This window comes from Stenella coeruleoalba, assembly GCF_951394435.1.
Source record: "Stenella coeruleoalba genome assembly, chromosome: X".
Lineage (NCBI taxonomy): Eukaryota > Metazoa > Chordata > Mammalia > Artiodactyla > Delphinidae > Stenella > Stenella coeruleoalba.
Genome location: NC_137152.1, coordinates 23217492 through 23245295, shown reverse-complemented (window position 1 = coordinate 23245295; position 27804 = coordinate 23217492). Strand labels below are relative to the sequence as shown.

General features: G+C 45.4%; 3 protein-coding genes across 10 annotated transcripts in view; all 3 read right to left on the bottom strand.

The window, feature by feature from the left end:
• Positions 1 to 20958, bottom strand: part of DMD (dystrophin) — a 2843071-nt gene extending 2822113 nt beyond the window's left edge. For 7 of the 8 annotated variants that reach the window (XM_079909735.1, XM_079909718.1, XM_079909728.1 and 4 more), the window contains exon 1: positions 20556 to 20692. The gene's annotated coding sequence lies outside the window, so the exon portion shown is untranslated. Of the gene's footprint in view, positions 1 to 20555; positions 20693 to 20899 lie in introns of those variants that run through there. The other variant, XM_079909736.1, reaches the window with a different exon arrangement.
• Positions 61 to 20622, bottom strand: LOC307179912 (melanoma-associated antigen B1-like). The gene is given in 5 exon segments (XM_079909744.1): positions 61 to 262; positions 265 to 300; positions 303 to 676; positions 678 to 1754; positions 20556 to 20622. Coding segments are annotated over 4 exon segments (582 nt in total). The 5' UTR covers positions 722 to 1754; positions 20556 to 20622; the 3' UTR covers positions 61 to 134.
• LOC307180219 (uncharacterized protein) overlaps positions 7604 to 27804 on the bottom strand; it is a gene marked incomplete at both ends in the record, with an annotated part of 33903 nt that continues 13702 nt past the window's right edge. Inside the window, 2 exons of the mRNA XM_079910329.1 lie at positions 7604 to 8689; positions 25515 to 26439. Coding sequence (XP_079766455.1) covers positions 7604 to 8689; positions 25515 to 26439 — 2011 coding nt within the window. The remainder of the gene's footprint in view (positions 8690 to 25514; positions 26440 to 27804) is intronic.

The window sequence follows — 27804 nt, the reverse complement described above, 5'->3', positions numbered from 1 at the left end:
TGGTTAACAGGCTTTACCAACCACAAAGTGAAGAATCAGCCTCTACCTCACTAAGGGTGACAGGAGCGACTGGATGTGGCCCTGGAATGTGCACTGGCCATGGCAGTAGTGCCAGCCCTGGCTGCAGCCCTGGCTCAGGCTCTCTCTCCCTCATCTCTCAAAGCCTCTTCATACCAGGATGGGAAGGCAGTGGGGACCCTATCATCGACCTTGGCCAAAAACTCCAGGACTTTCATTTTGCTGGTTTCAGCTTGGGCTCTTGATCGCTGTCACGCATCTGATGATACACCAGGTATTTTCCTGCACCAAATCTTCTGTGATAAGCTTCCTGGGCTCCACCAAGATGAAGTGCCTCTTTCCATCAAAAACACCCAAAACATTCAGGAATTCCCAGATCTCCTCCTCAGAGGCGCGGTCGCCATGCAAGAAGATCACACCGAGGACAGGCATCAGGGGCCCATTCTTCCGAAACCGCCCGCCACTGCTCCGACGCCCATCATCGGTGAGATCTAGCTTGCTGACAAGGGCATAGGAATCACCACTCGGCTTGACTTCCTTCAAGTCAAGGCCGCAGACCAGTTCCATGTGCTCAGTGGCTCTCCTTAGGATCTCAGGGAATTGTTTCCTGTACATTTTGTTGACAACCTTCAGCATGTCTACCTTCATGATGGGCTCTTTTATATTTCTGCAGTAGGAATTGCATCAACATCCCTGCCTTCATGGTTAGAAGGTCCTTCCGTAAGCTCTCAGTGGAGGCTGAGGCTTTAGAGTGACGTGCACTTTCTCATCTTGGCTCTTGACATCTTTTTCGGACATTGTGCATGAAATAGCTGAGAAGTAACGATGGTGGATGTGGATCTCTGAGGCTCCTAGGAATGCCAGCCACCGGGGAGTCCAAGGAAACATCCCCAAAACAGGAGAGGAAGAGAAGGGGGACTCTTCCCTGCTCAGTGGTTTGAGCACCCTGGAGATCCTGGGTCTCACCCCGGGCATGCTGGCATTTCTCACGAGCACTGAGTTTACTCTTGTGACCCTAGGGAATGATGAGTGTGATCAGGAACAGCAGGCGGGAGTGTGGGTGATGCCCGCACTTGGAGGAGGGAGGAGGAGGGGGAATGAGATGATGTGAGGACCTTCAGCAGGGAGATTCCACATAAGCTTTAACCAAGTCCATCTCTGCAGGTTTCCTTGAGGGCACTGCCCTAGGACTCTGCAGGGCTCTTGTTCTCCTGGTCAACCTGTCCCTGAGAACCCAGTGGAGAAACGGTGAGCCTTAGGCTGCAGCCTGCCTGCCCTGTGTTTTACTGACTAGGGTGACAGCATGGTTGATAGTGGGGCCACTTGTGTTTTTCAGTGTAGGGGGTCTTCTATGTTTAGCTTCAGGATTATCATGACAGCTCTTGGCAAGGCCTGGAAACTCCCCTCTCTGTTACTCTAAAGGTGACACCCCAAAGCTCTCCGGGACCCACAAGAAGGAAGTGAGAGGGGCACCTCAGCCCACCACTCTTATCAGGGGGAACCCAGTAGTTAAAGCTCTGTGGGTACCTCTCTGTCCTGAGCTTGTTAGATCCTAAGTCATCATGTGGAGTCCTCACTTGGATACCGCACAGGGTCATGGACTCTTCCTTTTGCTGACTGAGGGCTGGACCTTCAGACCAAGGATCTCACCTCCTTCCAGAACTCATAAAAAATGGGATGGGGATCCATGAAAGAAATAATTGATAAGCTAGATTTCATTTCCTTAAACTTCTAATCTGCAAAAATACACCATCAAGAGAACAAGAAGATGAGCTACAGTCAAAGAGGAAATATTTGCAAAAGACAGATCTGATGAAGGCTTTTATCCAAAATATACAAAGAACTCTTAAAATTCAATAAGAAGGAAACTAACAACCCGATTTAAAAAATGGACAAAAGATATGAACAGATACCTCACTAAGGAAGATATACAGATGGCAAACAAGCATATGAAAAGATGCTCACCATCATGTACCATTAGGGAACTGCAAATTAAAATTACAACCAGAAACCACTACGTGCCAAAATCCAGAGGACTGACAGCACCAAATGCTGGTGAGGATGGGATTCAACAAGAACGCTTTCATTGTTGGTGGTGATGCAAATGGTATAGCCACTTTGGAAGCCAGTTTGCAAGCTTCTCAGTAAACTAAACATATTCTATACTGTTGTTGGGAATGTAAATTGGTCCAGCCACTATGGGAAACAGTATGGAGGCTCCTCAAAAAATCAAAAATAGGGCTTCCCTGGTGGTGCAGTGGTTGAGAGTCCGCCTGCCGATGCGGGGGACGTGGCTTCGTGCCCGGGTCCGGGAGGATCCCATGTGCCGCGGAGCGGCTGGGCCCGTGAGCCATGGCCGCTGAGCCTGCGCGTCCGGAGCCTGTGCTCCGCAGCGGGAGAGGCCGCAGCAGTGAGAGGCCCGCGTACCGCAAAAAAAAAAAAAAAAAAAAAATCAAAAATAACATATGATATTATCGGCAATCCCACTACTATCCAAAGGAATTGAAATCAGGACCTTGAAGAGATATCTGCATTCCCATGTTCATTGCAGCATTATTCCTAATAGCCAAGCTATGGAAGCAACCTAAATGTCCACGGATGGATGAATGGATAAAGTGTAAAGTATACATACAATGGAATATCATTCAGCTTTAAAAAGAAGCTAAAACTTCTCCAGCTATGACAGCGTGAATAAATCTAGAGAACACTATGTTCCAGTGAAATAAGCCAGACACAGAAGGACAAATACTACATGATGTCATTTATATGAGGAATCTAAAATAGTCAAAGTCAGAGAAGCAGAGAGTAGAGTGGTGGTTGCCAGGGGCTATGGAGATGGGGAAAATGAGAAGGTTTTAATCAAAAGTTACAAAGTTTCAGTTATGCAAGGTAAATCCTAGGGATCTACTATACAGCATAGAGTTTACAGTTAAGACTACTATATTGTACACTTTCTAACAGGTTAAATCTTATGGTAAGTGTTCTTATCACACACACAAAATAAAAAGGGTGGGAGGAAACATTTGGAGGTCATAGATATGTTTATGGCATAAACTGTGGTGACTGATAGTTTCACAAGTGGATACTTATCTCCGAACTCATCAATTTGTATACATTAAATATGTACGGTTTTTGTATGCCCATCCTACCTCAATAAATTGTTTTTTTTTAAAAAAAACAACTAAACATACTCTTACCATACAATCTAGTAATCATGCTCCTTGGTATTTACCAAAATGAGTTGGAAACTTACATCCACACAAAAACCTGCACACCGATGTTTATAGCAGCTTTACTCATAATTGCCAAAACTTAAAAGCAACAAAGGTGTCCTTCAGCAAGTAAATGGATAAATAATGGAATACTGTTCAGTGCTAGAAATAAATATAAAACCATGAAAAGACATGGAGGAACCTTAGATGTGTACTACTAAGTGAAAGAAACTAATCTTAAAAGGCTACATGCTGCGTGATTCCAACTACATGACATCCTGGAAAAAGGCAAAACTATAGAAAAAGCAAAAAGACCAGTGGTTGCCAGGGGTTGGGGGCAGGGAGGGATGAATAGAGCACAGAGAATTTTTAGGGTAGTGAAATTACTCTGTATGACACTATAATGGTAGATACAAGTCATCATACGTTCGTCAGAACCCACAAAGTGTACACCACCAAGAATGAAGCCTAATGTAACTCTGGACTTTGTGTGCTAATGATGTGTCAATGTAGCTTCATAGATCGTAGCAAACGGCCCACTCTGATGGCGGATGTTGATAGTGGAGGAGGTGTGAGCTGTGTCGGGGAAGAGGGTACATGGGAACTCCTTGTACTTTCTGCTCCATTTTGTTGTGAACCTAAAACTGCTTTAAAAAAAAAATAAAGTGAACTAAAAAAAAAAACTGATGAGGGGTGGTGGTTGTTGCTCAGCCTCACACCCTTCCCTGGGGATTTAAGTCTTGAGTGCAGGTGCAGGGCCAGTTTTCCCCTCTATGCAAGAGTGGGTGGGCCTCTCAGTCCTCACTCAGTTTCCTTGATTTGACTCCTGGCAGGGCCTGAGGCTCCCCTCTTTCTCAACCTGAGGACATTTCTTCAGAGAAAGGCTCTTATTTTCCTGAGATCCAATAGGAGGTGAGGGTGGCCTTACTTGGCCACACCTGCCATGCCATGAGTGACAACTGTATCAGGCAGGTTGAGACCATATGATGGTGATCCCACTCAGGGTTCTAACTCAGTACCCTAAATCTGACTCACGTGAAGGCCTAAGATTCCCCCCTCTGCTGCCCTGGGACCTCCCCCTCAAACCAAGTTCCGCACTTTTCTGTGATCCCCGAGAAGGATATGAGGCCGTCTCTTCCTGACATTTACACCAGGATCTGTCACGGCAACAGGGAGGATTCTGTGAGGTCTCCGCTGATATGGGTTTGGTGGGCCCTGAACTCTTCAGGGTGCTCACCTTCCTCCTGGCGCACCTTGGAAATCCTATCTCTACTGACCTGAGTTGGCCAACCTCAGGCCAAAGTCTTCACTTTCTCAACCTCTTACGTGGAAATCAGGTTCAGCCACATCTTGACAAGGCTGTCTGGGGACTCTGAGGGCTGACGGCAGGGTCAGGAGTCCATGGGACACACTGTTCGGGGGTGGCGGGTGTGCTTCCTTCATTCCTCATTCAGGGTCCTCACCACCACATGTGGCAGAGACTGGGACTCCTCCCTCTACTGACCTGAGCTCATCCTCCTAGGTAGGACTCACAAGTCCCTGAGAACCCTGAAGAGTAAGTGAGGGCATGCTCAGGCTGACAACTTTGCCTGGCATGTTGCTCTCCCCAGGCCACCCGTAAGGGGCCCTTCATCGTGGCTCCTGTTTCTTGATTAAAGGCTTCCTGGGAAAGGGCCCATCCCTGAAAACTCTTGACCGGTTTCCCTATTGCAAACCCTTCAGAGACTGGGTCTCCGTCCCAGGAGTGATGTGAAGTAGAGAAGTTGTAACACAAGGCAGGATGGATGTGCTGTCAAAGAAAAAAAATACATTGGTTTTTCCCTTCTCTTTACCAGCAAGACTTAGCCTTTTATGTAACTTCTCTTTGAATAGATTTAACTTCCAAATGCGAAGGGCTGTCCAGCATGATTTTCTGAGCCCCTGATCTTTTGAGGTTATCTGACTTTGGATATGTAGATGATCATACTGTCACTAAATATCTTCCTCTGCTTTCTTCACCCTTTTCAACTATTTTGAGACGCTTATTGCTGTGCTTATGTATTCCCATCCAGTGTTTTGGGCACAGAGTCCTCCTTTTTATCACCTGAGATATATTTTGTAGTGAGTGAGAAGTAAGTTGAATTAAGGAACACAAAGTTGGCCTCGGGCTGGGAGGAATGGAAAAGTGTGGGCGTCAGACTTAGTTAGGCCAGGAGTCTAGTTCCAACACTGTCACTTAACAGCTGTGTGAAACTGAACACATTACCAAACTCTGTGAGCCTCGGTCTTTTCATCTGTGAAATGGGTTTGAGAAGCTCTGCCTTGGGGACTGATAGAATTTATATAATGCCTGTGAAGTGCCTGGCCCATTGCCTGGCTGGTACTGAGACTTTCAAGGATGCCAGTTCTTACTATGATTAATTTGTCCCCTGGAGTTTCAACCCACTACACTGAGATTTAACTTTCAATCTAGGAGATGCCAGAGAATAAGCAGGGCTCTAGGGCAAAGAAACCCCTATCAGGCAAAATCCTGCTTAGCAAGGAAAACTAGTATTTCCCTGTTAGAGTATGTCATTCAAGGTCAACATGAGGTAGACTTCCTCAGTAGATGCAACACGAAGCTCTAAAATGTCTCACGGACCTAAAACGTACCTCCCTCTCAGCTGCCCTTCTTTATAAACCACTCCCACTTTCATTCATTTAACCACCCACGAATATCTATTCCTTGCCTAGAGTTTGCCAAATTACAATCAAGATAACTTAATTTGAATGATTTTTTTCGTGGAGTGGGCTCTGGCTCCCCCAACTAGGGCAAAGAGTGCCAGACCAGTGGCTTCTGGGCACCCCCACCCCTCAGGGGAGTACCACCCTTATTTCTCAGAAACTCCCTGGAGACATGACAGCGTGAATAAAACATCTAATTTGCATAGTGTTCACCTGCACTGGGACAAGAGCACAGGACACATTCTATTCCTGCCTCAGGTGATTTCTCTCTGATTTACCCACAACCCCAAAGTAAAAGGAGACCTCGAAGATATTGCAGGTTTGGTTCCAGACGCCCAAAATAAAGTGAATAGCACAATAAAGTGAGTCACAAGGATTTTTTGGTTTCCCAGTGCTCTTACAAAATTTATGTTTACACTATACTGCAGTCTATTAAGCGTGCAATAGTATTATGTCAAGGAACAATGTACATACCTTAATTAAAAAATACATTTTTGCTAAAAAATGCTAACCATCATCTGAACCTTCAGCGAGTCCATCTTTTTGCTGGTGGAAGGTGTGAAATATTGTGAGAATTACCAAAATGTGACACAGAGACATGAAGTGAGAATACGTTGTTGGAAAAATGGCGCTGAAAGACGTGCTGGAAGCAAGGTTGACACAAACCTTCAATTTGTTAAAAAAAGAAAAGAAAAAGCACTATCTGTGAAATACAATAAAGCAAAGCACAACAAAATGAAGTGTGCCTGTAACTGCTAAGGGCAGTTTCCCATTCCAGGCTTTGTCTTTCAACTGTACGGCCCACCATCTGAGGATCTGGCCCCTGCTCAAAATTATCAGTCTCATCTAGCCCACCACGCACCTAACTTATAATTACCTCCCACTGAAGGACTTACATTTTTCCCAAGGCCCACCACTGCCTTGCATCAGGGAATTTACATTTGACTGCTATCATGTGAAACCACCCCTTCTCCTTTCTTATCCTGTCTTTTCATTTGACCTTTTGGTCTTAGAGTATACATCACCATTTTCTTTATATGATAGCTGCTTCTCGGCTCTATAATTTTATGGTCAGTGGCTAGGTCTCCTTCTTCTCAGCTCTCACAGTACTAGCAAGGAGCCTTCTAAGAGCAGATACTCAATTCATGTTTGGGGAATAAACGAGCCTGTGAGCATGAGGTCTAATTTATTATGATTTAATTCTACATTTTTGAATGAGCCAAGCACATACTGTTATTTCTAATTTTATAAAACAGAGTAAAAGGAATTAGTAAACCAAATATTGACCATCTTACTTTTTCTATACTATACTACATACACTATACTATACTATACTTAACTTTTTCACATTTTCAAGGAATTGCATATTGCAATGCCATGTTATCTTCCACCAAATTACTAAATAAGATGGAAGTTTTCCCAATATGTTTTACAAAACAGCAAAACTCTTATTCTTAAACCTGATAAACAACAGTAAGTATGACTGATGTAATTCATAAACTTACATTCTAACGCTAAATAAAATTTCATTTAGGAGTAACGTTTGAAAAACAGCAAAAAACAAAGACGTATTTCCAAATTCCCCATACAGAACAGGAACACAAAGGTATCATACAGTGTTCCCTCTGTCACACCAAGCCCTACACTACTTGAAATATTGAATGCTCTCTTCAGCCACAAAGTGCAGAATTTGCCTCAGATTCTGTGTGGGAGGAGTTGGACAGAACACTGGAACATCCACTGGCTTGGGCTCTCTCTTCCTCATCTTTCAAAGCCTCTTCATACCAAGACTGGAAGGCACTGGGGACGGTGTGATTGACCTTGGCCAGGAACTCCAGGACTTTCATCTTGCTGGTTTCGGCATGGGCTCTCGGGCCCCACAGGAACTCGTAGCGCGCTGGATCACTGTTGGCCACTTGCCGGTATTCCAAATACTTCAGCTTCACCCAATCTTGGGTGATGAGCTTCTTGGGCTCCCCAAATATGAAGTGCCTCTTCCCAGCATAGACTCTCATCTTATTCAGGAATTCCCAGATATTCTCCTCTGTGGCGCAGTTGCCCTTCATGAGGATCACAGCCAGAATGTACATCAGGAGACCGGTCTTGGGTAACCCACTGCCACGGCTCATGGTCCCATCGTTGGGGAGAGCCATTTTGCTGACAAAGGTATAAGTATGCTTGGTACGGTCGACCTCCTTTAAGTCAACACCAAATAGCATCTCCATGCTGAAGGAAGCTCTTCTGAGGATCTCAGGGAATCGATTTTGGTACTTCTTAGCGATAAACTTCAGCATATGTGCTTTCCTAACAGGCTTTTTCATTTTATACATGTGCATCAGGAACTGCACCAACACACTCGCTGTCCTCCTTAGAGGGCCTTTTCGAGACTGCACGGCGGAGACGGGGGCCTGAGAGGAACTGTGCTTTTTCTTCATTTGGCCTTTGGCTCCTTTGTTTGATCTTGCGGGAGAAACACCTGCAGCATTAGCGGTGGTGGCTAGGGCCCCCTGAGGACTCTTGAGAGTGCTACGTGACTTAGCACCCGGCTTTCTCCGAGTAGTAACCCCAAGAGAAGGACATGAAGACGAGGCGGCTTCCTCCTCAGCTGCAGTGGCCTGAGCACCCATCAGACCCTGGGTCCCACTTTGGGCCTGGCGGCGTCTCTCACGGGTGCGGAGCTTACTCTTCCGCCCCCGAGGCATGGTGACTGTGGTCAGGGACAAAAGGCAGGAACGCAGGTAGGACAGTGGGGTGATCTGGCAGAGATGCGAGAGGATGAGAGGGTGTGAGTGCCTACAGCAGGGAGGTACCACCCTGCCTTTAAGAGGGCCGCTCTTCAGGTTTCCATGTGGGCCCTGCTCTACGAACACACAGGACTCCTGTTCTGATCACCCTGTCCTCTAAGAACCCTGTGGAAATAATTAAAGTGAGCCTCAGGCTGCAGCCTGCCAGCCCTGCCTGGTGCTTATTGGGGCTGAGAGCAGCAGTGGGCAATTATCTAGTCCTTGTGGAGCCCCCTCTACTCTGGAGCATTGGGGTCCCCTCAGTTCATATGCAGGACCATCATATCAACTTTGGGCAGGGCCTGGGCCCCCTCCTCTGTGCTGCTCTAAATTTATACCTCAGACCCAGATCCTCATCTTCCTGGGATACCTTAAGAAGAAGTGAAGGGGCACCTCAGCCTAGCACCCCTGCCAGGGGGCACCCACAGCTGACAGCTCTATGGGACTCTGTCCTGGGCTCCTTGGGGTCCTCAGTCCTCATGCAGGGTCCTTGCCTTGGCTCTCACCAATCTGATACCATCAGAAATAAAGGAGCGGAAACCCGGGAGCTGTGCAAACAAAGAAGAGAAAGGGAAATCTCTCCCAGCAGCCTCAGGAGCAGCGGATTAAATCTCCACAATCAACTTGATGTACCCCGCATCTGTGGAATACCTGAATAGACAACGAATCATCCCAAACTGAGGAGCCGTGCGGATGAAAGGCTCTTGGTGCTGCAGCCAGGACTCAGTGCTGTGCCTCTGAGGTGGGAGAGCCAACTTCAGGACACTGGTCTACAAGAGACCTCCAGGCTCCACATAATATCAAACGGCGAAAATCTCCCGGAGAATCTCCATCTCAACACCAGCACCCAGCTTCACTCAATGACCAGCAAGCTACAGTGCTGGACACCCTATGCCAAACAACTAGCAAAAAAGGTACACAAGCCCACCCATTGGCAGAGAGGCTGCCTAAAATCATAATAAGGCCAAAGACACCCCAAAACACACCACCAGACGTGGACCTGCCCACCAGAAAGACAAGTTCCAGGCTCATCCACCAGAACACAGGCACTAGTCCCCGCCACCAGGAAGCCTACACAACCCACTGAACCAACCTTAGCCACTGAGGACAGACATCAAAAACAACAGGAACTACGAACCTGCAGCCTGCAAAAAGGAGACCCCAAACACAGAAAGATAAGCAAAATGAGAAGACAGAAAAACACACGGCAGATGAAGGAGCAAGATAAAAATGCACCAGACCGAACAAGTGAAGAGGAAATAGGCGGTCTACCTGAAAAAGAATTCACAATAATGATAGTAAAGATGATCCAAAATCTTGGAAATAGAATGGACAAAATGCAAGAAACACTTAACAAGGACCTAGAAGAACTAAGGTTGAAACAAACAATGATGAACAACACAATAAATGAAATGAAAAAGACTCTAGATGGGATCAATAGCAGAATAACTGAGGCAGAAGAACGGATAAGTGACCTGGAAGATAAAATAGTGGAAATAACTACTGCAGAGCAGAATAAAGAAAAAAGAATGAAAAGAACTGAGGACACTCTCAGAGACCTCTGGGACAACATTAAATGCACCAACATTCGAATTATAGGGGTTCCAGAAGAAGAAGAGAAAAAGAAAGGGACGGAGTAAATATTTGAAGAGATTATAGTTGAAAACTTCCCTAATATGGGAAAGGAAATAGTTAATCAAGTCCAGGAAGCACAGAGAGTCCCATACAGGATAAATCCAAGGAGAAATACAACAAGACACATATTAATCAAACTGTCAAAAATTAAATACAAAGAAAGCATATTAAAAGCAGCAAGGGAAAAACAACAAATAACACACAAGGGAATCCCCATAAGGTTAACAGCTGATCTCTCAGCAGAAACTCTGTAAGCCAGAAGGGAGTGGCAGGACATACTGAAAGTGATGAAGGAGAAAAACCTGCAACCAAGATTACTCTACCCAGCAAGGATCTCATTCAGATTTGATGGAGAAATTAAAACCTTTACAGACAAGCAAAAGCTGAGACAGTTCAGCACCACCAAACCAGCTTTACAAGAAATGCTAAAGAAACTTCTCTAGGCAAGAAACACAAGAGAAGGAAAAGACCTACAATAACGAGCCCAAAACAATTTAGAAAATGGGAATAAGAACATACATATCGATAATTACCTTAAATGTAAATGGACTAAGTGCTCCCACCAAAAGACACAGATTGGCTAAATGGATACAAAAACAAGATCCATATATATGCTGTCTACAAGAGACCCACTTCAGACCTAGAGACACATACAGACTGCAAGTAAGGGGATGGAAAAAGATATTCCATGCAAATGGAAACCAAAAGAAAGTTGGAGTAGCAATTCTCATATCAGACAAAATAGACTTTAAAATAAAGACTATTAGAAGAGACAAAGAAGGACACTACATAATGATCAAGGGATCGATCTAAGAAGAAGATGTAACAATTGTAACTTTTTATGTACCCAACATAAGAGCACCTCAATACATAAGGCAAATACTAACAGCCTTAAAGGGGAAATTGACAGTAACACATTCATAGTAGGGGACTTTAACACCCCACTTTCACTCATGGACAGACCATCCAAAATGAAAATAAATAAGGAAACACAAGCTTTAAATGATACATTAAACAAGATGGACTTAATTGATATTAATAGGACACTCCATCCAAAAACAACAGAATACACATTTTTCTCAAGTGCTCATGGAACATTCTCCAGGATAGATCATATCTTGGGTCACAAACAAGCCTTGGAAAATTTAAGAAAATTGAAATTGTATCAAGTATCTTTTCCGACCACAACGCCATGAGACTAGATATCAATTACAGGAAAAGATCTGTAAAAAATACAAACACATGGAGGCTAAACAATACACTACTTAATAACAAAGTGATCACTGAAGAAATCAAAGAGGAAATAAAAAAATACCTAGAAACAAATGACAATGGAGACACGACGACCCAAAACCTATGGGATGGAGCAAAAGCAGTTCTAAGAGGGAAGTTTATAGCAATACAAGCCCACCTTAAGAAACAGGAAACAACTCAAATAAACAACCTAACCTTGCACCTAAAGCAATTACAGAAAGAAGAAAAAGAAACCACAAAGTTATCAGAAGGAAAGAAATCATAAAAATCAGATCAGAAATAAATGAAAAAGAAATGAAGGAAACAATAGCAAAGATCAATAAAACTAAAAGCTGGTTCTTTGAGAAGATAAACAAAATTGATAAACCATTAGCCGGACTCATCAAGAAAAAAAGGGAGAAGAATCAAATCAACAGAATTAGAAATGAAAAAGGAGAAGTAACAACTGACACTGCAGAAATACAGAAGGTCATCAGAGATTACTAAAAGCAACTCTATGCCAATAAAATGGACAACCTGGAAGAAATGGACAAATTCGTAGAAATGCACAACCTGCCAAGACTGAATCAGGAAGAAACAGAAAATATGAACAGACGAATCACAAGCAGTGAAATCGAAACTATGATTAAAAATCTTCCAACAAACAAAAGCCCAGGACCAGATGGCTTCACAGGCGAATTCTATCAAACATTTAGAGAAGAGCTAACACCTATCCTTCTCAAATTCTTCCAAAATATAGCAGAGAGAGGAACACTCCCAAATTCATTTTACGAGGCCACCATCACCTTGATACCAAAACCAGACAAGGATGTCACAAAGAAAGAAAACTACAGGCCAATATCACTGATGAACCTAGATGCAAAAATCCTCAACAAAATACTAGCAAACAGAATCCAACAGCACATTAAAAGGATCACACACCATGATCAAGGGGGGTTTATTCAAGGAATGCAAGGATTCTGCAATATACGCAAATCAATCAATGTGATAAACCATATTAACAAATTGAAGGAGAAAAACCATATGATCATCTCAATAGATGCAGAGAAAGCTTTTGACATAATTCAACACCCATTTATGATAAAAACCCTGCAGAAAGTAGGCATAGAGGGAACTTTCCTCAACATAATAAAGGCCATATATGACAAACCCACAGCCAACATCAACCTCAATGGTGAAAAACTGAAAGCATTTCCACTAATATCAGGAACAAGACAAGGTTGCCCACTCTCACCACTCTTATTTAATATAATTTTGGAAGTTTTAGCCACAGAGAAGAAAAGGAAATAAAAGGAATCCAAATTGGAAAAAAAGAACTAAAGCTGTCACTGTTGGCAGATGACATGATACTATACATAGAGAATCCTAAAGATGCTACCAGAAAACTACTAGAGCTAATCAATGAATTTGGTAAAGTTGCAGGATACAAAATTAATGCACAGAAATCTCTGGCATTCCTATACACTAATGATGAAAAATCTGAAAGTGAAATCAAGAAAACACTCCCATTTACCATTGCAACAAAAAGAATAAAATATCTAGGAATAAACCTACCTAAGGAGACACAAGACCTGTATTCAGAAAATTATAAGACACTGATGAGAGAAATTAAAGATGATACAAATAGATGGAGAGATATACCATGTTCTTGGATTGGAAGAATCAACATTGTGAAAATGACTCTACTATCCAAAGCAATCTACAGATTCAAATGCAATTCCTATCCAACTACCACTGGCATTTTTCACAGAACTAGAACAAAAAATTTCACAATTTGTATGGAAACACAAAAGACCCCAAACAGCCAAAGTAATCTTGAGAACGAAAAACGGAGCTGGAGGAATCAGGCTCCCTGACTTCAGACTATACTACAAAGCTACAGTAATCAAGACAGTATGGTACTGGCACAAAAACAGAAAGATAGATCAATGGAACAGGATGGAAAGCCCAGAGGTAAACCCACGCACATTTGGTCACCTTATCTTTGATAAAGGAGGCAGGGATGTACAGTGGAGAAAGGACAGCCTCTTTAATAAATGGTGCTGGGAAAACTGGACAGGTACATGTAAAAGTATGAGATTAGATCACTCTCTAACACCATACAGAAAAATAAGCTCAAAATGGATTAAAGACCTAAATGTAAGGCCAGAAACTATCAAACTCTTAGAGGAAAACATAGGCAGAACACTCTATGACATAAATCACAGCAAGATCCTTTTTGACCTGCCTCCTAGAGAAATGGAAATAAAAACAAAAATAAACAAACGGGACCTAATGAAACTTCAAAGCTTTTACGCAGCAAAGGAAACCATAAACAAGACCAAAAGACAACCCTCAGAATGGGAGAAAGTATTTGCAAATGAAGCAACTGACAAAGGATTAATTTCCGAAATTTACAAGCAGCTCATGCAGCTCAATAACAAAAACACAAACAACCCAATCCAAAAATGGGCAGAAGACCTAAATAGACATTTCTCCAAAGAAGATATACAGACTGCCAACAAACACATGAAAGAATGCTCAACATCATTAATCATTAGAGAAATGCAAATCAAAACTACAATGAGATATCATCTCACACCAGTCAGAATGACCATCATCAAAAAATCTAGAAACAATAAATGCTGGAGAGGGTGTGGAGAAACAGGAACACTCCTGCACTGCTGGTGGGAATGTGAATTGGTACAGCCACTATGGAGAACAGTATGGAGGTTCCTTAAAAAACTACAAATAGAACTACCATATGACCCAGCAATCCCACTACTGGGCATATACCCTGAGAAAACCATAATTCAAAAAGAGTCATGTACCAAAATGTTCATTGCAGCTCCATTTACAATAGCCCGGAGATGGAAACAACCTAAGTGCCCATCATCGGATGAATGGATAAAGAAGATGTGGCACATATATACAATGGAATATTACTGAGCCATAAAAAGAAATGCAATTGAGCTATTTGTAATGAGGTGGATAGACCTAGAGTCTGTCATACAGAGTGAAGTAAGTCAGAAAGAGAAAGACAAATATCGTATGCTAACACATATATATGGAATTTAAGAAAAAAAAATGTCATGAAGAACCTAGGGGTAAGACAGGAATAAAGACACAGACCTACTGGAGCACGGACTTGAGGATATGGGGAGGGGGAAGGGTGAGCTGTGACAAAGCGAGAGAGAGGCATGGACATATATACACTACCAAACGTAAGGTAGATAGCTGGTGGGAAGCAGCCACATAGCACAGGGATATCCGCTCAGTGCTTTGTGACCGCCTGGAGGGGTGGGATAGGGAGGGTGGGAGGGAGGGAGACGCAAGAGGGAAGAGATATGGGAACATACGTATATGTATAACTGATTCACTTTGTTATAAAGCAGAAACTAACACACCATTGTAAAGTAATTATACCCCAATAAAGATATTAAAAAAAAAAGAAATAAAGGAGGGCTCACACACACCTGACTTCCATACCTGGGCTACCCATCGCTGCAAGCAAGCAGGGGGGCACTCCCTGTTGTCTCCTCTGTTTGTGGGTGAGTGGTATCATCACTGTTCTTTCAGGGTCCTCACCCTGACTCCTATAAAGCCCTGGGTTTCTTCCCTCTGCAGAATTGAGGCTATTCAATTAGTCCAACACCCTCACATCTCTGAACTCTCCAGACAAATGAGAAGAGTGCTTCAGCTTGACAGATACTCTTGGTTTCTACTCAGAACACGGGCAGAATTTATGAGACCCTACATTTTAGAGTCGGTGTTCACCTTAGTCCTCACTCAGGTCTCTGACCCGAACTCTGTGTAGGACTTAGGACTCCTCCCACCAATAACCTGGGTAGTCCAGCCTCAGAGCAAAGTCCTCAATTCCCTGAGTCCCTAGAGGGGGAAGTCAGGGTCCTACATATATGACTACCCCTGGCTGGAGCCTCCCACAAGTGTAGGGGTGCTGCTTTGTGATGCCACCCCTAAATGGGGAGAGGCCCCCTCATCAGTATTTAGGGCCCTCACCTTCACCTCAGTTAGGACCTAGGTATCCTCCATCTGCAAGACGGAGCTACTCCCTAGACCTAGGCCCTCCCAGCCCGGAGACATCTCAGGCAGAACTCAGTTTGATGGCTCTGTTGGGGCTTCCCAGGGCCTACAGCAGCAGCGAGACTTAGTGCAGTTTGTTATGGGCCGAGTGGCACCTCTCACTCCCCACTCAAAGTCTTCACCTTGACTCCAGACCAGTACTGGAAATTTTCTCTTGGCTGCCGGAGGCGTGGCCCTCAGATGAAAGTTCTCACTTCCTGGAACCTCTGAATCCGAAATCAGGATGACTCACATCCGGCCACAACTACTCAGGGTCTCTGACAGCTGACAGCAGGGGCGGGGGTCTGTGGTACTCCAGTGTTCTGGAGCCGGTGCTCCCTAGGTCCTACATACAGGGTGCCCATCTTGTAATCTGTCAGAGCCTGGGACTCCTCCCTTTACTGAACTGTGCCCACAAGTTTCACCTCCTTGAGCTCCTGGGGGTGGGGGGGAAGTCTGGGCCTGCTATATATGACCACCCCGGCCTGGAGGCTCCGGGAACTGAGTGCATGGGTGCAGCTTTGTTGCCATCTCTACTCCCTCATTAGCGCTCAGGCCCCGCCCCTCCCCCCGCCCCTCACCCCACCCGCCGCCTTGACTTCAGTTAGGGCCTAGGTTTCCTTGATTTACAGAATCAGGAAATTCTCTCTTAGATTAAGGCTTTCCCCCTTGAGAATTTCCAGGCAGAACTCAGCCTAACAGTTTTTCAGGAACCTTCCACTTTCGATCACAGAGGCGGGATTTGTGGGGGTAACCTTTGTTATGGGAGGGGGGAAGGATCCCTTGGGTCCGCATTCAGGTCCTCACCTTGACTGCAGAGCAGTCCTGGGAATCCGCCCTTGGCCGAACAAACGCCGTGAACAACCGTCCGGCTCCGCCCCCAGAGCGGAAGTGTGGGAGCCACTACCGGCTGCGGCTGCCTCGTGCGGGGTTCCAACGGCTGACGGGACGCGCAGGGCTTTATGGGATCCCGGGGTTCAGAGGTCAGCCGTCCCATGATCCTCCACTCGCAGGTCTCTCCGGGCCATCTATTAGAGCCCGTGACCCCTCCCTCTGTGGTCCCGAGTCCTTCAGCCTCCAAACAAAGCCCTCACCTCCCCGAGTCCCTAGTGGGGAAGGCAGGGCGTTGCTCTGACCATCTCTGCCTGACAAGAAGGGCGCCACCCTGTGAGCCTCCCTCCTTGGGAGAGAGACGCTCTCATTAGCACTGAGGTCCTTACCTTGACCCTGGTTTGTCTGGTTATGGCCAAGACCCCTTCCCTTGCAGAACTGGGACCTGATCCTGATAGACAAAGCCCTTCCCTCGCCGAGACCAGACAGACAGAAATGAGGAGGCTTCTCATCCCTATGGCTCTGCCTGGGGCCTCTCGTGGTTAAGAATGGGGGCAGGGGTCTGTAAAGCCCCCTCATTTGTGGGTCTAGTGATACCTCTTTCCTCACTCAGGGACCCCACCATACTCCTGGCCAGTCCCGGGACCGGATCCTCCCTGACCCTCCAACCTGAGCTTCTCCCTCTACTGAACTGAGGCTGTTCTTCTTAGACCAAGACTTTGACCTCACTGAAAACTATGAGACTTATAAGAGAGGATGCCCTGCCTGGGCATTCTAGGTCTGAGAGCACGTTTGGGCAGGTCTCTGAATGACCTATATTTTGGCGTGGTTGTCTCTCCGGTCCTCACTCATTTCGGGGGGGGGGGGTGTTCCTTTTGTCGATCTCTTGGATTAAAAGGTTCCTGGGGAATGCCACATCCCTGCAAACTCTTGAGCAGCGTACCTAATGCAAACCTTGTAGTTTCATGTCCCAGACTTGACGTGAGATGGGGAAAATGCAACATAAGGCAGGGAGCCCAGGACAGGGGTGGGCTCCCAGAGAAAAATAATGCTAATCTGTCCTTTTCAATAGCCAGAATTAGCCTCTTCTGTGACTTGTTTTAATTGATTTATAGGCATACCTCTTTTTATCGTATTTCACTTAATCATGCTTCACAGATATTCTGTTTTATTATGAATTGTAAGTTTGTGGTTACCGTGCATTGAACATGTGAATGGGTGCCGTTTTCCCAACACCATGTGTTCACGTGGGGTCCCTGTGCCACATTTTGTTAATTCTTGAAATATTTTAAACTTTTTCATTATTTTCTTATGGTTCTCTGCTCAGTTACCTTTGTTATTCTTGTAACTGTTTTTGTTTTTTGTTTTTTTGTTTGTTTGTTTTTTGCGGTACGCGGGACTCTCACTGTTGTGGCCTCTCCCATTGCAGAGCACAGGCTCCGGACACGCAGGCTCAGCGGCCATGGCTCACGGGCCCAGCCGCTCCGTGGCATGTGGGATCTTCCCGGACCGGGGCACAAACCTGTGTCCCCTGCACTGGCAGGCGGACTCTCAACCACTGTGCCACCAGGGAAGCCCACTGTTTTGTATTTTTAAATTAAGATGTGTACATTTTTTTAGACACTGTCTAGTACGTGTACAATAGGATTAACAACTTTTATAAGCACTGGGAAACCCAAAATTTCGTGCGATTTACTTTATTGCAATATTCGCATTATTGTGGTGACCTAGAACCCAACCCACAGTGTCCGAGATATACGCATACTTCTAAAGGAAAGGAGCTGTCCAGGATGGTTTTGTGCTTCCCCTGATTGAGGTTATGTGACACTGCATATAGAGATGATCCTATTGTCACTGAGCAGCATCTGTTTCTTCTCCTTATTCCTGTTCCTCCTTCTTATTCCTAACTGGCATTTACTGAGGTATTCTTCAATGCTTTGGATAGATTCCAATCCCGTTCTTTAGCCACACAGTCCTTATCTTTATCCCAAGATACATTTGAGTGTCAAGGAATACAAGCTCTGCTTTAGGCCAAGAGGAGTATAACAATGTGAGATCTAGAGGAATTCAGACCAGGAGTCTAGTCCCAGGCCTGTCATTTACTAGTGTTACCCAGCAAGGGCTCACTGCCTGACATGCATAGAAGCCAATACTATCACACTGCCTTCTGAGATAAACACTTTATTCCGGGACTTCCCTGGTGGTGCAGTGGTTAAGAATCTGCCTGCCAATGTAGGGGACATGCAAGAGGGAAGAGATATGGGGCTATGTGTATATGTATAGCTGGTTCACTTTGTTATAAAGCAGAAACTAATACACCATTGTAAAGCAATTATACTCCAATAAAGATGTTAAAAAAATGTGTTGAAAAACAAAATGACACAAATGAACTTATTTACAAAACAGAAACAGACTTACAGATATCGAAAACAAACTTATGGTTACCAAAGGGGAAACGTGGGGCGGGGGGGAATGGATAAATCAGGAGCTTGGGATTAACACGCCCACTACTATATATAAGACAGATAACCAACGAGGACCTACTGTATAGCACAGGGGACTCTGCTCAATATTCTGTGATAATCTGTATGAGAAAAGAATCTGAAAATGAACGAATATACGTATATGTGTGACTGAATCACTTTGCTGTACACCTAAAACTAACACATTGTAAATCAACTATACTCCAATAAAATAAAATAAAAAATACCATGTGATCCAGCAATCCCACTCCTGTGCGCATATCCAAAGAAAACCATAATTTGCAAAGGTACACGCACCCCAATGTTCACTGCAGCACTATTTGCAATAGCCAAGACATGGAAGCAACCTAAATGTCCATCGACAGAGGAATGGATAAAAACTACGTGGTACATATACGAAACAGAATATTACTCAGTCATAAAAAAAGAAAGAAAGAATGCCATCTGCAGCAACGGGGACGAACCTAGAGATTATCACACTAAGTGAAATAAGTCAGACAGAAAGACAAATATCATATATCACTCATATGTGGAATCTAATTTTTAAAAATGACACAAATGAACTTACTTACAAAACAGAAACAGACTTACAGATATCGAAAACAAACTTATGATTACCAAAGGGGAAACGTGGGGCGGGGGGGAATGGATAAATCAGGAGCTTGGGATTAACATACACACTGCTATATATAAGACAGATAACCAACGAGGACCTACTGTATAGCACAGGGGACTCTGCTCAATATTCTGTGATAATTTGTATGAGAAAAGAATCTGAAAATGAACGAATATATGTATATGTATAACTGACTCACTTTGCTGTACACCTGAAACTAACACAACATTGTAAATCAACTATTCTCCAATAAAGCAACAAAAAAACAAAAAAGGAATATACACGTGTAACACCACCTCTGGGCAATCATCTTAGGCATGGGTGAAAAACCCCATCACCCTGTAAAGCAAGGTTTCCAGTCCAGGAGCAAGGTCTTTTATCTCCTGAGTCAGAGGACCCTCATTAATATCAATCAGGTTTAATAAAGTTTTGCCACAGTCATCCAATAGCCAACTCCCATTAGCCAATCCTAACAGATATAACAGTCAGACCTAAACAAACATAGGCAAACAAATCCAAAGGCCTGGGACTTTAACCCAATCCTTTGAGTACCTCAGCAGCTGTAACCTTTTGTACTGTCTCTCTTAGGGTGGAACTCTAGCCCACGATCCTAGCCTTAGGACTCTAACCTGGACTCTATCCTGAGCAAAAAAAAACTCCCCCAGGGGCTTCCCTGGTGGCGCAGTGGTTGAGAGTCCGCCTGCCGATGCAGGGGACACGGGTTCGTGCCCCGGTCCGGGAGGATCCCACATGCCGTGGAGCGGCTGGGCCCGTGAGCCATGGCCGCTGACCCTGCGCGTCCGGAGACTCGGCTCCGCGATGGGAGAGGCCGCAGCGGTGAGAGGCCCGCGTACCGCAAAAAAAAAAAAAAAACTCCCCCAGGCAGGACTCTAACCCACAATTCCGATGAGATTATTAGACAATTTAGGTACAGGCACATTTTAACAAGGTTACTCACCCAAAAGACGTCTGATCCAGGAGCTGTTTCTTTTCTCAAAAGTGAAAGTAGCCCGAGGAGCCTGGAGTGCCATGGCAGGGAAGCAGGAACCCAAGAGCCGACCTTCTAGACAAATTCAGTCTAGGTGGCTACGCAAGGTTGGTGCTGAGGGCCCACGCTCTGCCAGGGGCTACAGTGCCTCACGCAGGCGGTCACAAGACCTAAATCTCACCTGGGTTGCCAAAACTTACTGAACAAGGGCTCACTGCCCTGTGTGCACAGAAGCCAACACTATGGCAAGTTTTTGAGAAAAGAGCTTTACTGCAAGGCCGACTAACACAGGAGACAAGGCTGTCAAATCTCACCTCAATCCAGCGGTCTGGGTGAAATTTAAGGGGTCAGGGTAATTTCAAACTTGGAAGCTAATTGGCTAGTCTTGAATTAGTCCAAATAAGCTACTCATGCTGCTGGAGGCCAGATTTTCCTTAATTGAAGGATTGTCACGGGCTCTCCAGGCAACATTTCTGTTCTCTGAGTTCTGCAGACTGAAGATCTTGGTTCCAGGGTCATCCTGGGGTCATGGGTTGCTTCTTGGAGATGTGCAGTTCTGTCTCTGTAAAATAACACAAGGTTTGATTAATCAACAACCTATTTAAGGAGGCAAAACCAGTTTAAGCTGATCAATTGTTTTACGTGCTGTTTCACTATACCCGTGAGCTTGAGCACATTAACCTAACAGCAAGACAAAGAAATCGCAATTAACTAAAATGCTGCCTAGCAAGGACAATCATGTAATATCCACACCAGAGGATATAATACATAATGCGCTTGTGGGAGAATCTTTCCTAGTTGGAAACAACTCAAAGTCCTTAGAATTTTTGTCATAGACCAGTATCTTCCCTACCCGCTACCCTTTCTTCTAAATAACCATTATTTCCACTTATTTAACTACCAACAAAAATCTAGAACTTGCCTAGAATTTGCCAAATTACACACAAGATAGAATAATTGAGTACGCTTTTAATGGCGAGGTCTCTGGCTCCCCCAACCCAGGGTAAAGACTGCCAGCCCAGTGGATTCTGGATTCTCTGAGGCCCTCCATCTGAGGCTCTGGCCGGGCTCACCACTCCACAGTCTCATCTAGCCCACCAGGCAACCTCACTTAAAATTACTTCTCACTGAAGGCTTTGCATTTTCCTAAGGCGCCAAACTGCCTTGCCTCAGGCCATTTACACTTGATTGCTTTCAGCTCCAACTGCCTGCCCTCTTTAACCCTACTTTTTACTTGTTCTTTAGGTCGTAGAGCGCATCCCACCATCTTTTTATATAATAGCAGCTCCTAGACTCTAAAATTCAATGGGCAGGGGCTAGATCTTGTTTTTGTGGTGGTTGTTGTTTGGGGGCTTTTTCTGGGGGGTGGCGGGGGGAAGCATCCACAGTACTAGTATGATGCCTTCCTAAGAGCCCATTCTCAATTAATGATTGGGAAATTAAAAAGGAGTAAGCATGTGGCCTAATCCATTAAAATTTAATTTATCCTACATTCCTGAATAATCTAAGCAAATCCAGGTGTATGACTTCTACTTTTACAAGAAGAAACATGAGAAGGATTTAGGCAAACCACAAATTGACGATCTTTCCCTTATTTATAGTCTTTCTTTCGGCCTTTATTGATTAAATATAAGGTACCTACTGTATACTATGCACTATGCTCTGACTACAACCCCAAATAAAACAAAATATGAGCTTTTTTTTTTTTTTTTTTTCCGGGTACGTGGGCCTCTCACTGTTGTGGCCTCTCCCGTCGCGGAGCACAGGCTCGGGACGCGCAGGCTCAGCGGCCATGGCTCACGGGCCCAGCCGCTCCGCGGCATGTGGGATCTTCCCGGACAGGGGCACGACCCCGTGTCCCCTGCATCGGCAGGCAATTCCTACTGCAGAAATATAAAAGAGCCCATTATGGAGGTAGACATGCTGAAGGTTGTCAACAAAATGTACAGGGAACAATTCCCTGAGATCCTAAGGAGAGCCACTGAGCACACTGGTTTTTAATGAGGTTCCTTACCTCCATGAGAGCTCTGGGAGGAAGTGAGTATGATGCATCATGTCACCATGCCTAAGTGACATAGCCTCAGGTCTGACAACAGGGACAGTGCTCTATGTGGTCCCCTTCTTTCTGGGAGAGATCCTTTCATTGTCAGTCACTGTCATCATGTTGACTCCTGTTAGGAACTGGGTACCCTTCCTCTGCTGAATGAGGCCTCCCCCATCAGTCCAAGGACTTTAAGTCCCTGAAACCATCTTCCTTCAGGCAATAAGCTATAAACTTAGTCTGAAAGCCCTGTCTATTGCCTCCCCAGGCCAATTACAGACGCGGGACTTTCTAAGGATGTATCTGTAACGGGGTAGTTGGTTGCCGCACTCCTCATACAGGACTTTTACTTTGACACTGTCACGCCTGGGATTCCACTCTCTGCTGAACAGCCAGCCTATAAACCAAGGTCTTCCCCTCCCTGACACCCTCCAGGCAGAAGTCAGGGGGCACTTGACCCTGCCAGCTCTTGCCTATGCCTCCCAGGGCTAACAGCAGAGGAGGGGCTAAGTGTAGCCCTGACAGTGGTGGACTGAGTGGTCCCCATGTCCACAGACAGGGTCTTCACTATGACTCTGCACACTTCCTGGGACTCCATTCTCTGCTGATCTAAGACTGAGGGCTCTGCTGATCCCCAGAGTCCCCACCTTCCCGCGACCTGAGTTGAAAGTGTTAGTCACAAGCAGCCAGGACTGTTCTGGACCTCAAGGGGCTGCCAAAAGGGATGGGACTTTATGGGATCCTACTGTTCTGGCTGGGTCTTTATTCAGGTTTATCACTGTCATTTCTGTGAGAGACTCACACTCTCTCCTCTACCAACCTGAGAACTCTGCCCTTAGACAAATTTCTTATGGCCCCAAGAAGCCTGAAGAATAAGTGAGGGTACGGTTAGCCTAACAGGTCTGCCTGAGACCCTCTGTGTCTGATAGCAGACAGGACTGGTGTCCCAATGACCACCCCCCAATATTCTGGGCTTTGGTCTCCTCAGTCCTCCTACACGGGGCCCTCATCTTGCTTTCTATCTCTTGGATTAAAGCCTGCTTAGGAAATTCCACATCTCTGCAAACTCTTGAGCAGTTTTCGCTCTGCAAACCTTACAGAGAATGGGTCCCTGGCCCAGGAGTAATGTGAGATGGGGAAGCTGTAGCACAAGGCAGGAGTCCCAGAACAGGTGGTGGTAGCCTGTCAGGGAAAAAAAGTACACTGATCTATTCTATCTCATCAGCCAGATGAAGATTCCCACGTCACTTCTGTTCTGATAGATTTACTTTCTACAGGGAAGAGACTGTGAGGATGATTTTGAGAGCCCCTAGTCTTTTGAGGTTATCTAACATCGCAAATGTAGATGCTTATACTGTCACCGAATATTGTCTCTTTCATTTATTTATTTATTTATACCTCTCAAGTATTTTGGTATTCGTACTGCTCTGGCTACGTATTCCAATCCAGTAGTTTGAGCACAAGGCCATTCTTTTTATCACCTAAGACAAAGTTTGAAGTACTGAGAAAACAACTGAAATAAAAGACACAGGATGTGTCTCAGGGTAGGAGGAGTAGACCAGTACGAGCTCTACAGTAATTTAGACCAGGAGTCTAGTCCCACCCCTGTCATTTACTAGCCTTATGAATTTTGGCACATGACCAAACTCTAACTCTGTGAGCCTCAGGATCTTCACTGTGAAGTGAGTTTGATAAGACCTGTCTTGTAGGACTGGTGGAATATATGTAATGTATGGAAAGCAGCTGTCACTGTGCCTGTCTTGTATTGAGACGCTAGGGAATGGCGGTTATTACTATGATTATCTTGACCTCAGACGTTACCATCAATCCAGCTGGGATTTTTTTTTTTTTACATCTAAGATATGTCAGAGAATATGCAGCATTCTAGCCGGAAAAAATCCTCCCAATCAGCCAAAATTCTGCTTTTAACAATGAAAACTAAGGAATATGTTCTCTCCACCCTCTCTTTACCCTGCTTTTTTACTTGCTCTTCTTGAAGTAGAGAGTATCTCACCCTTTTCCATACAATAATAGCTTCTCTGAGAAACTGTAATTGCATGGGCAGAGGCTAGGACTTTTTTGATTAAACATCCCCAGTACGAGCACAGAGACTTCTTAAGAGCAGATGCTCAGTTAATGTTTGTGTAAAATAAGAGTCATGAACAAATCATTTGCTATAATTTGTATTCTCAAACATTCTTGAAAACCATAAGCAAATCCAGTATATATCCTTTAAATTTACAAAAGAAAGACTAAATGGAGTAAGGCAAACCAAGAATTGATCAACTTTGCCTTTAGCTCTCTATCTGTCTTATCTATCTTATCTCTCCATCTAGCTACCTAGCTATCTTCTGATCCTATTTTAGCGTTGTGTTCTTTCATGTTTCCGAGGATATTCTTATCCTAAAGAGATGTTATTCTTGTTCTGGACCACAAAAGTGATTTAAGGATTTCCAATTTGTATTTCTAAAAACAGAATTCTTACTCCTAAATCTGACAAGCAGCAGTAAGTGTGTGATCCATGTCATTCATATACTTATATTCTGAATCTAAATAAACTTTCTGTTAAAAGGAACACCAATTAAAAATGCAGGAAAAAAGTCAACAAGTTATTTAAGCATATCAGGAACACTGGTTAACAGGCTTTTCCAACCACAAAGTGAAGAATGGGTGGGCTTCAGACCTCACTAGGGGTGTGAGGAGAGGCTGGATGTGGCCCTGGAACACGCACGGCAGTGGCAGTAGTGCCAGCCCTGGCTGCAGCCCTGGTTCGGGCTCTCTCTCCCTCATCTCTCAAAGCCTCTTCATTGTGGGGTGGGAAGGCAGTGGGGACCGTATTGTGGATCTCCAGATCCATGGAGATACGGTTCTGGTTCCGCATCCAGAACCTCCAGCACTTTCATCTTGCTGGTTTCAGCGCGGGCTCTCAGGCCCCACAGGAACTCAGAGCATGGCGGATCGCTGCTGGGCACCTGGCGGTACTCCAGGCACCTTTCCTGCACCAAATCTTCTGTGATAAGCTTCCTGGGCTCCACCAAGATGAAGTGCCTCCTTCCATCAAAAACACCCAAAACATTCAGGGATTCCCAGATCTCCTCCTCAGAGGCGCGGTCGCCATGCAAGAAGATCACACCGAGGAGAGGCATCAGGGGCCCATTCTTCCGAAACCGCCCGCCACTGCTCCGACGCCCATCATCGGTGAGATCTAGCTTGCCGACAAGGGCATAGGAATGACTGTTGGGCTTGACTTCCTTCAATTCTAGGCCAAAGACCAGCTCCATGCACTCGGAGGCTCTCCTGGGGATCTCGGGGAAGTGCTCCCTATACCTTTTGTTGACAATCTTCAGCTTTTCTCCCTTTTTAATGGGCTCCTTTATCTTATATTTACACAGCATGAACTGCACCAACATCCCTGCCTTCCTGGTTACAAGATCCTTTCCAGGATCCCTGGAGGTTGAGGCCTGGGAGGAATTTTTACTTTCCTCAACTTGGCCCTTGGAATGTACATCATAACCTGGGCATGAAACCCCTGCATCACGAGAGCTAGTGGCTGGGGCTCCCTGAGGCTCCTGGCGAGTGCCAGCAGCAGCGGAGCTTGGGGGAGTACCCTGAGAAACAGAAACGGGTGAGGAAGTGGTCTCTTCTACCCCTGCTGTGGTGGCCTGAGCATTAAGACCTTGGGTCTCACCTCTGTTACGGCGGCGTTCCTCACGAGCACGGAGCTTACTCTTCTGACCACGAGGCATGGTGGCTGTGGTCAGGGACAGCAGACAGGAGTGTGGGCCAATGACAGGTGATCTGGACACCTGGAGGCTGGAGAATGAGATGACGTGAGCACCTTAAAGTAGGGAGATTCCACCTTGGCTTTATCAAAGGCTGCCTCTGCAAGTTTCCTTGAGGGCACTGCTCTGGGAACCCACAAGGTTCCTGTTTTCCCGGTCAGCCTGTCCTCCCAGAATCCCATAGAGGAAACACAGAGGCCTTAGAGTTTTACTCCACATCCTATCAGCCCTGCCTTGGATTTACTCAGGTGACAACAGGTGCTGGCAGTGGGGTCCTCTCGGTTCATCTTCAATATTATCATGTCAGGTCTCTGCAGAGCCTGGGCACCCTCCCCGCTGCTACTCTTAAGCTGACACCTCAAACCTCCCTGCGATCCAGGAGAAGGAAGTGAAGGGGTGCCTCAGTCCACCTCCCTGCCAGGGGACACCAGAGCTGCGAGCTCAGTAGGGTCCTTTCTATCCTGAGTTCGTTGCGATCATCATTCAAGGTCCTCACCTTGGCTCCTTTAAAGGCTTGGAACCACTACTCTCCATTTGCTGACTGGTGGATGCACCTTCAGACTAAGGACCTCACCTCTCTTAGACGTGATATAAAGAAGTGAAGCAGACGCTCTACCTGACAGTCCTTCCCAGAGATTTCTTGGGCTGAAATCCAAGGGTTGGGCTGGACACTTTGAGTCCTCACTCAGGTTCCTCAATTGGGCTCCTGGTAGAGAAGCTCAACTTTTGCCTGAATTGATGCCTATATGATAGTAAGAGCCAAACCAGCCTGTGTCCCAATAGGAGGAAGTGAAGATGACCGTATCTAACTAAACGTGGTCTCCCAAGAATGAAAGCTGTTGCAGGCAGGCTGAAGTCCTTGTGGTCCCACACAAGATCCCAATTCAAGGTCTAAATGTGCCTCCTGATAGGGTCTAAGATTTCTCCCTCTGCTGACATGGGACCACTCTCCTCAGACCAAGACCCTTATTTCCCTGTTAGCCTGTAGTGGGAACTGATGGGCATTTCTGCCTGACATCTATGCTTGAGGTCTCCCAGGGATGCTAATAGTGAGGATTCTTTGTGGCCTGAATGCTTTCATGTGGGACATCCCCACAGTCCTCAAGGTTCTCACCATGACACCTGGCATAACCTGAAATCCTCCCTTGCCAACCCGAGGCTGCCCCCTTTGACCTGGTCTCTCACCTCCCTGAGATGTCCTGGGAATAAGTGAATGCAACTCATGTCAAAATACCCAATTCTCCCAAGCCTGAAAACAGGGCTGGTGCTTTATGCTGCCCCGTTTCTTGTGGGAGGGGCCCCCATCCCCACTCGGTGTCACAACCATGAATGCTGTTGAGGACTAGGTCCCTTTGCGGAATTGGGCTTATTCCATTAGACCAAGGCTCTCATCTCC